This window comes from Myotis brandtii, unplaced genomic scaffold (assembly GCF_000412655.1).
Source record: "Myotis brandtii unplaced genomic scaffold, ASM41265v1 scaffold84, whole genome shotgun sequence".
In the NCBI taxonomy this organism is placed as follows: Eukaryota; Metazoa; Chordata; class Mammalia; order Chiroptera; family Vespertilionidae; genus Myotis; species Myotis brandtii.
In genome coordinates this window covers 10821262-10831665 of record NW_005371410.1, presented here as the reverse complement: position 1 = coordinate 10831665, position 10404 = coordinate 10821262, and the positions used below count along the sequence as shown (strand labels likewise).

Here is a 10404-nt window from a genome sequence, read left to right as displayed (position 1 = left end):
GTCGCCTAAGACCATCCTGCATATCAGATATTTACATTATGATTCATAACAGTAGCAACGTTACAGTTATGAAGTAGCAACGAAAATAATTTTATGGTTGGGTCACAACATGAGGAACTGTATTTAAAAGGGCCAGAAGGTTGAGAACCACTGAATTCTAGACTAATATATTCCGAAAGTTTGAAAGGGAAATCGATTAAGCTGTGCATGGCTTCTCTGATGTTTTACCAGCTCTCAGGTGAGCGCCAATGGCACCCGTGCACATGGATTGTGGCCATCTGCTGGTTTCCCTGTGCTGTAGAAATGCAAGTGTGTTTTTGACAGTGTTAGCTTGGTGTTAGAATAGGAGTGGCTTCTAATTCCTTTTCTCGTCTTTGTTCCTATAGCGTTTCATTTATAGTTCTGTTCTACTTCTTGATTTTTCTTTAACCCATTTTGCTTTCCGCTGCAGTTATTTGTGTACTCATGTCTGTGTCTCTCATTAGACAATAAGGACAGTATTTTGAAGGACAAGCTGGTGGCTTGTTTTTATAGCCCCTGCACGCTGTGCTTGTGGTGGGGACTTCAGAAGTGTCTCAAATTAAAGTGCTTGGGATAGTTGACTTGGAGAAAACACCTTAGCGTGGTGGCCAGCTTAACTATTTGAAAGATGCTGTGGTGTGTGGCTCCAGGGGACCGACCCTGGATGGATGGAGAAAGGGTGAAATGAGGCAGAATTTTATTCCATATAAAGAAGGCCTTTCTAACCACTAAGGTGTTTAAAATCACTAAGGGCTGCTTTGTAAGGTGGTGACTGTCTGCATTCAAAATTGACACCTGCAGTCAGACCCCAGGATGAAGGGGTACATTACAATAGGAAAATTTGATTTTGCATGAAAGGCGGCTGACATCATATGATTTCTTGAATACCAGTATTTCTTTGTAGATTTAAAATAGTATTTCCTTTGCAATATTCACCTCAGAGTTGCTCACGGACACATCTTTGCAGAGTGAGGTGCCGTTGTAGCGGATTGAGCCTCGCTGAGCAGCATATGGCGCTCAAGTCTTTCATAACTGAAGGGGCTGATGCCTGTCCCAGTTTCCAGAGCAGTGTGTCTGTACAAAACCTGTCCGTGTCACATCAGCGTCCTCGTTCTTTAGCAGATGAGGTGGAAGCAGTGCAGAGAGGCCACAAAAGCCCATAGGAACAGCTCCCACACAGGCCGCGCCCCCTGAGTGCTCTGCTCCAGCCAATGCCAATCGGCTGCAGAAAATCTGTCCCCAGTTGGCTTCTTGTTTTCTTTGTGTGCCTCCTTCTGTTGCACAGTATGCTTCAGACTAGGGATCAGGACTCTCAGAAAGATTCTGGGGAAATTCCAAGTGGATTATGGAGCTTTGAATGCTAATTCCCGCGTGGTTCATTGCTTCACAAAGTTAACGGGCTGGAGGTCCTGTCACCTCTTGCTGCGAATTCCTTCTAAAGCTTTAAAATAGGGGCTGTGGTTGAGGGGCTGAGTAAATAACACCTCTCTTCATTGTGTGAGTTATTGATTGACAAGTAAGGCCAGGACTAAAGCAGAGCCCGGCTGGTGTGGCTCAGTGGGTGAGCATAGACCTATGAACCAGGAGGTCCATGTTACATTCCCAGTCAGGGCACATGCCCAGGTTTCTGGCTCGATCCCTAGTAGGGGGCGTGCAGAAGGCAGCCGATCAATGATTCTCTCATCATCGATGTTTCTATCTCTTCCTCTCCCTTCCTCTCTGAAATCAATAAAAATATATTTTAAAAAAATAAAGCAGGGTTTGGGGGATGTGGTGTGTTTCTTCAGGTAAGTGCACCTTGTTATAAGCTGTACTGCCAAATCAGACACAGCCGCCAGGCACTGGCAGGCCTCCCTGTGGGCAGAGCAGAAGGCATGACCTCTGAGGGTAACTCACTCCCAGGAGAAGGTGGGAAAGGAAGCACTTGGGCTGTGCACGGTTCTCCTTCCAAATGTATCCATTAGATTAGTCACTCCTTATCTCAAAGGAGGAATCAGAAACAGGGTAGAGAGGGTAGAGAGTGGCCAAGGGTGGCACATTGATGGCTGTTCCTCCTCAAAGAAGGAACTATCCTGAGGGCAAAGAAGCTTTCTCCTCCAGAAGGAAGTTATAAAATCTAGAGGGAGCACAACTGTTTAGTCCTGGTTGCAGAACTGCAAGATGATCTGGACTGCAGGGTTTTGGTGTGGCGTGATAGGAAAAGGCAGGGAAGCGGTGTGGTCCCAAACTAGAGAATGACTGCTGTTCTCCCACAGGTAGAGGTGGGAAGGACCAACATCAGCAGGTCCTTGGTTGAGGCTTGCAGGAAAGCTCTGACAGGGGCGTCCTCAGCCAAGGTTTTCCCTTTATACTCTCCCTGCTCCTGACTGTGGGGTGACTATGATTTGCGCTCCAGCAGCCCTCCCAAAACCTAGAGGGAAAGGCCAAGGACATCACAGGGGCCTTGGCCCTGACTTCCCCGAGGGCTGGGGGAAGTGGGGAATGGGGAATGAATGCTAAAGGGAAATGTGAGGGGGCTTCCTTTTGGGGTGATGGGAATGTTCTGCAGTTAGCTACTGGTGATGGTTGCAAAACTGTGAATCTACTAAATATCACTGTATATTTAGTATACTTTGAACACTTTAAAAGGGGGTATTTAATATTATATGAATTATATCTCAATTTTTTGAAAAGTCTCACACACACACACAAAAAGGAAAGCAAAATACTCTCAGGTGCTGCTGGGTCATGGACCACTCTTGGAGCAGGAAAAAGCTGGACCAGATGCTTCCAATGTCTGTTTACTTCAGTTGCATTGCGCTTATTTTTCATGATGCTAAACTAACAGCAGGCAGTGCTCTTCACTGTTGAGGAGCTCAGAGGGGAATATGCACAGTGCAGCAGTGACCAAACCTTCAACTCCACTTGGGCCTTCCAGGGTCTTCTCGCTCTTAGGGTAAACCACTGCACACGGGCCCACAGTTGTGCCGTTTTCTCTCCTGTTTTGTCTCTCTCTCTTCTACATAGTGTGAAAATTTTCTTGAGTTTTCTGGCACTTTCTTTTATATCTGCTAGCTAATGTCTTTCCCTCCAACTATATAACAGATTCCCTTTCAGATCAATACTTTCACTCATCATTCCTCCACCTTTTATATGTAGCATTTAAAATATTTTTATAGCCCTACAAAAATTCCACTTGTGAGGTTATCTTGTCTTTATTGCTTTACTACTCTTTTTCTTTATATTCTTTTGGTGCTACAATACACTGTCATCAGGAAACAAATGATATTTCTTATTATAAATCCCCTTACAGAATTACATAAAATTACCTAACCCACTGAATCCTTCTGTATTTTCTTAACCAGGCTCAATTGTTGTATATTGAAGCAATATCTTTTGCCTGATTCTTTCCGTGATTTCCCGAGTTTTTTCTTCTAATTTTTTTTTCAAATGAGATATAATTTAAATTCAGTAACATTCACCTCTTTTAAAAATAATTTTATTGATTTCAGAGAGGAAGGGAGAGGGAGAGAGAGAGCTAGAAACATCAATGATGAGAATCATAGATCAGCTGCCTTCTGTATGCCACACACTGGGGATCGAGAACTCAATCCAGGCATGTGTCCTGACCGGAAATCGAACCATGATCTCCTGGTTCATAGGGCAGCGCTCAACCACTGAGCCACACCAGCTGGGCTAAAATTCACCCTTTTTAGTGAACAGTTTCATGGGGTTTGAAACATGCAGACAGTCATGTAACCACCGCAGTGGAGATATACAGAGCGCTGTCATCATCCCCCAGAGTTCCCGGGTGCCCTTTGCAGTGCTCATCTCTCCCCTCCCAACCCTTTGCAACTGATGTTTCCTGACCCTGTAGTTTGCCTTTTCCAGAAGGTGGAATTAACATTAAAACAGAAACATTTTATTACATTTCAACTTGGATTTAGTCCTTGTCTTTAAAGAAGAAATTCTAAAAGCTGAGGATAGGTAAATGTTATGTCAAATATACTCAACTGACCTTGTAATAAGCATTTGATTTTAGTTAGCATTTTAAAATAGACTAAATATACTGTTTGGCATTTTATTATACTTTGAATGATATATTCAGATTACTAATTTTTCCCAAAAGTGATCTTCCCTTTATCTTTTTATTTTAAAAGAAAATAAATTTTTACAACACATTTTGAATATATTCAGACATTAAAAATTTTGTTCATTTCATTTACTTACTATTGAATAAAATAGGTGAAAATTCAGTTAGGAAATATATGATTTTTTTTAAAGGTAGACAAGCTGACTTTATTTTTATCTTTCTTTTATACAGGTGTCTGCTTCAGAATGGTAAGTCAATATAATCTGCTTTTGGTGGGGGGGGGGTGGTACATTTTTTTCTCCACAGTTATTTCTAATCACAAATATAGAGCAGCTTTCTACTTAGTGCTGGTCTACTGCTTATTTCCCATTCTTGACAGCAAATAAAAATGTATTTTTTATTTCTTCACATACAAATTACTGGTTGAGGTTTTTATGAGAGCTGTCTTTACAAAGTAGTCTATTAAAAACATTACAGCGTTCTTAGCCTTTAGCTAATATTTTCTGTGAATTTCAAAATACCTCTCTTGAGGTGGTTAAGTTAAACCTTTTGATTAGGTATATTAATACAAATATGGGATCTGGATAGAAGAAACCCTCTACCCAAGGGCATGTGTCTCAAATTGCATAACGAAACATGCTCATGTTGCGTAAGGTAGTGGTCCCCAGGTTTCTAGAAGTTAAAACTACTTGTTGCCTTTAAAATATTGATTTTGTTATTATACTCCTTTCCTAAAAGTTAAATGTGACTTGTATTTTCACCGACTTATCTGAGCTGGCAGACCCTAGATTAGGTCTCTGTTCCTAACCTCTGAGTACTCTAACAGGTCCCACCTATACGCCTCCACATTTTGACATAGTTGTATCCTCTACAGATCAGATTGTCTCTTTTTTTGTTATTACCTATGAGAGCTTGACTTACTTTCAGAACCAGCTCATGCATCAACCCTAGCTATAACCATCTCAGTTTGGGTTGCTTCATATTGTTTGGAACGTAGAGAGAGATCGTGGTCACCCTGGCTTCCAAATAGAACATGTCTTTAAGAAGTTCTAGTTAGAATGGGTCCACAAGAATTTTAGTATGATGTAGTTAAAATGACTCAAAATAAAAATTTTGCTAGGTTTTGCCTTGGCTGGTGTGGTTTGGTTGGGCATCATCCAGTGCACCAAAAGGTTTGCAATTAGATTCCTGGTCAGGGCACATGCCCAGGTTTCGGACTCAATCCCCAGTAGAGGGAGTGCAGGAGGCAGCCCATTGATGTTTTTTTTTTTTTTTTTCAAATGTTTAACTTTTTTTTTTTTTTAAAGTATCTTTATTGATTTCAGAGAGGACGGGAGAGGGAGAGAGAGATAGAAACATCAATGATGAGAGAGAGTCATTGATTGGCTGCCTCCTGCACGTCCCCTAATGGGGATTAAGCCCGCAACCCAGGCACGTGCCCTTGACTGGAATCGAACCCGGGACCCTTCAGTCCGCAGGCTGACGCTCTACCCACTGAGCCAAACCAGTTAGGGCTGATGTTTTGCTCTTACATTGATGTTTCTTTCCCTTCCTCTCTTTCTCTAAAAATAAATTTAAACAAAATTAAAAAAAAATATTTCTAGGTTGTTATTTGCCAGTAGCATAAGTGAATTTGGAACCAGGAAAAGGACTTAAAAACACACACAACCTATTAAGAATAATAAGAAGCCCTAGCTGGTTTGGCTCAGTGGGTAGAGCATCAGTCTTCGGACTGAAGGGTCCTGGGTTTGATTCTGGTCAAGGGCATATGCCCAATTTGCGAGCTCGATCCCCAGAAGAGGGAGGGCAGAAGGCAGCTGGTCAATGATTCTCTCTCATCATTGATGATTTATATCTCTCTCCCTCTCCCTTCCTCTCTAAAATCAATACAAAAATATTTTTAAAAAAGAATAATAAGAAAAATAAATTTACCTAGAGAATTATAACATTTGTTATAATTCATAAAGCAGCAGAATATTTTAACCCAGTACTTTCTATTGCTTAAAACTGGATATTTTTCTCAGTGATTTAGAATTTTAGATTAACAATGTAATTTTGTGTTAGCTGATGCAAGGGCATGCAACTGAATTTTATTAATCCCCAAACACATCATAAAAACTGTGTTTTGAAGTAATTCCCAGGATCAGTTTATTTTCTCACAACATGCTTGTCTTTACTGACAGTGGAATTTAACAAAAATTCCACTTAAGTGAAGTTTGTTATAAATAGAGGTATTTATTACTGTTGGTCAGTTGTATAATTTTAGGAAGAAGTTATCAGCTTAGTGCTTTTTGAATGTTAGAATCAAGTGTTATAAATTCTGACTTTTGATGATGGACTTTTTTCCTCTTGTTTTCTCCTGAAACCAGTACACAGAAGGTGAGGCTAAGAAAATAGGAGTGGTTGGCTGGGTGAAGAATACCAACAAAGGCACTGTTACAGGTCAAGTGCAAGGCCCTGAAGAGAAAGTCAACTCCATGTAAGTAGCAAGACTAATAACACACTCATGCCATTTATGAACTTATTTTAATGTTTCATTGGATAATAGGAATATAGTATCGATGTGCCAAATTAGGTTTGTAGATTATAACTAAACTGACATGCTTTTAGGCAGACCAACAAAGAAATTCTCAGAATTGGGAATGGAATTTCTGCAGTTAGGAATGGATTTCCCATGTGGACAGGCTCTCAAAAAGATCAATGGCACCACTCTCCAATCTCTATGAATTGTGTTTTAATTCTTCTCTGACATGTGGGAAATATCCAGGATCCACGTATCTCTCATCCGAAGTGGTTGTGATAGAAGCATATGCCTTAAGATGCTTGAAGTTCTTTCCCTCCAATATATTTTATTGATTTCAGAGAGAAAGAGAGAGGGAGAGAGAGATAGAAACATCAATGATTAGAGAGAATCACTGATTAGCTGCCTCCTGCATGCCCCCTACTGGGGATCAAGGCTGCTACCCAGGCATGTGCCCCTACTGGAAATCAAACTGTGACCTCCTGGTTCATAGGTGAACATTCAACCACTGAGCATACCAGCCAGGCTTGAAGTTCTTAAAGTAGCCTTCAAGGCAAAAAGATTATCATCTCCTTTTTATTGTTTAAATATATTTTAAAAAATCTAATTGTGGAGCATTTGAGGTCTTGCTCCCAGTATGTCATCAGTTTGGCTGAAATAAACTCATAAAAATTCTAAAAAAAAATCTAATTATAATTTTATTTTTACTATCTGTGAAAGTATGTTTAATGAGCTCTATGGTTATCATAATATGAATCCTTGCCCACCAAAGACCAAATTCAGAAATACAGGAAAAAGTGCCCTGTCATTTTCAAAGGCCTTATCTTTTTAGGTTTGTAAATTCTACAGCTGTCTGCAGTCTTTGTAAAAAATAAATAAATAAATAGCTAACATTTATTGAGCATTTGCAATATGTTAGGCAGTATGCTAAACACTTTACATAGATTATCTTATGTAATTTTACAAGGATCTTATGAGGGAGGTGCTAATTAAAACCCAATTTATTTTCTTTTGTTGTTTACAATTTATCTTCGTTTTCACTGCTTAATATTTTCAGATTTAAAAAGCAATGCTTTTTTGTTTATTGTAATAGGTGAAATGGTAAGATACAGAGAAGTATAAAAGCAAAGCTGATAATCTGCCCCTTCCCCTCTGCTTCCTTCCCTTTGGGTAACCTGTGCCAACTTTCCGAAGCTATCACTTTCATTTAAAAGTATTTAAGCCTGGCCAGTGTAGCTCAGTGGTCAGAGTGTTAGCCCATGCGCCAAAGGGTCTCGGGTTTGATTCCTGGTCAAGGGCATGTACCTGGGTTGCAGGTTTGATCCCCAGCCCCAATCAGGGCGTGTGCAGGAGGCAACCAGTCGATGTGTCTCTCTCACATTGATATTTCTTTCTCTCTCTCTCCCACACCCTCCCTCCCTTCCATTCTCTCTAAAAATCAATGGGAAGAATATCCTCAGGTGAGGATTAAGCATAAAAAAAAGTATTTAGGCATACATTTATAATTAAGGTTTGGTTGCTTTTACTGAAATAGAATACTTAATGCATATTTTTCTGTAATTAGTTTTGTCGTTATATGGACATTCATCAGTAAATGTATAACTACCAACTTCTTATTTCTTTATTTATAGGTACTTACTTGTGCTTGTGTGTAAAACTGCACCCCAACTTGAAAAGTGGGGTCCAAAAATTCAATTTTATTAAATGTTAATGGAAAACAATATTTTTGGGTAGGATTGTTACAACATGCACAAAAGATTGTAAGACTTAATATAGGATTTAATATTGTATAGGACTAATAGTTCACTGCACAAGGAAATGCCAAATGACCAGGAGGGAGATTGAGGATGGGGACTATGTGGGGGAGGGACACTCATGCCAATTATGTTATATCCTAATCCATGTTGTAGCAGGTTTCTGATTAACATCAGTGCAATCGTATTATACATTCTGCTCATTTTTTTCTTCCCCTGCGCATCCCTGACCCTCCCCCCTCACACTACCAGCAATCTGTGCTGGCGACCTGGTGCATTTCCTTCTGTATTTGTTGCCATGTTCACCTTTCATGCGCACGCGCCGCACACACACTCACACACAGACATTGGGCGGGCATACCTTTGGGTTGTGATCAATGTTTGTTTTTTAAAAATGGGATTATTGTATATGCACTTCTCTATATCTCACTTTTATCATTAAAAAATACACCCAGAAAAATTTCTCCAAGTCAAATGGTATAGCTCTAATCCAGTGATGACGAACCTTTTGAGCTCGGCGTGTCAGCATTTTGAAAAACCCTAACTTAACTCTGGTGCCGTGTCACATATAGAAATTTTTTGATATTTGCAACCATAGTAAAACAAAGACTTATATTTTTGATATTTATTTTATATATTTAAATGCCATTTAACAAAGAAAAATCAACCAAAAAAATGAGTTTGCGTGTCACCTCTGACACGCGTGTCATAGGTTCGCCATCACTGCTCTAATTTATTCTTTTTAATAGCTGCTTATAATTCTACAGTATAAATGTACCATTATTTATTACCTTATTGTTGGGAACTCATTTTGTTTCCTCGTGTTTTTTGGTGTTTTTTTGTTTTTGTTTTGGCCATAAGAGCAATACTATAATAAACATTTTATTGGTGACTTTATTTTTATGGGATAGATTCCCAGGAGTGTGATTTGTTGGTTGAAGTGTCTGTGTACTGTTAACCTAAAAATATTTGTCAGATTGCTTTCAAAACAGTTCTAAACAAATTACATTATTTTTCTCTTTATCTTGTCAGTAATTTTTCTTTTATCTGATTGGGGATAGAGTAATATTTGACTTTTTACTATTATTTGCATTTTTAACTTTTATAAACTCAAATATGGCTCTCTTTTCTTTCTGGTTAATAAACAGACTGTAAAAGTTGTTTCCTAGGTTTCCGTCTAACTTTTTGATGCTTTATTTATTACATTGCTTATTTACTCCTTCTGGAATTTGTTTTTATTTTATGAGATTGGGGACTGACTATATTCTACCAGATGGATAGCCAGTTGTGCCAGCACTGTTTATTAAATAATCACTCTTTCCCATTGAATTGAAATACGTTTTTGTCATATATATTAAAATCTCATATCAACTGGGTTTTATTTCTGGATTCTCTGTTCTACTGATTATATGCCTAGAGTAATGTTCCATATTGATTTAATAAAAGTGGCTTTCTAGTATATCTTCTTTCTTTTTCATTCATTTATTTGTTTTACTGGGTATTTTCACTCTAAACTTTAAGATACTTTTATCCATTTAATTGGAATTACATTTGTGTTATTGAAAACTTACCTGATTGTCTTATAAACATGCTTGTTAAAATAAACTTTATTTTTAGAAGTTTATATTTACAGAAAAATTGTGAAGATAGAACAGTTTCCATATATTCTCTACCCTGTTTCCCCTATTAACATTTTACATTAGTATGATGTATGTTACAGTTAATGAATCCATATTGATGCATTAGTATTAACTACAATCCATATATCATTCATTCATATTTCCTCAGCATTTACCTAATGTTCCTTTTCTCTTTTAGGAACACAAATTTAACTTGCTTTTTTTAAAAAAAATATATATTTTATTGTTTTTTTACAGAGAGGAAGGGAGAGGGATAGAGAGTTAGAAACATCGATGAGAGAGAAACATCGATCAGCTGCCTCCAGCACACTCCCTACTGGGGATGTGCCCACAATCAAGGTACATGCCCTTGACTGGAATCGAACCTGGGACCCTTCAGTCTGCAGGCTGACGCTT

General features: G+C 38.7%; 1 protein-coding gene across 1 annotated transcript in view; it reads left to right on the top strand.

Annotated features, from left to right (window-relative positions):
• The window catches only part of ACYP2 (acylphosphatase 2, muscle type), a 177147-nt gene that overhangs the window by 84923 nt on the left and 81820 nt on the right, over nt 1-10404 (top strand). Inside the window, exons 5-6 of the mRNA XM_014532069.1 lie at nt 4325-4341; nt 6463-6572. Of these exons, the coding sequence (XP_014387555.1) occupies nt 4325-4341; nt 6463-6572 (127 nt within the window). The remainder of the gene's footprint in view (nt 1-4324; nt 4342-6462; nt 6573-10404) is intronic.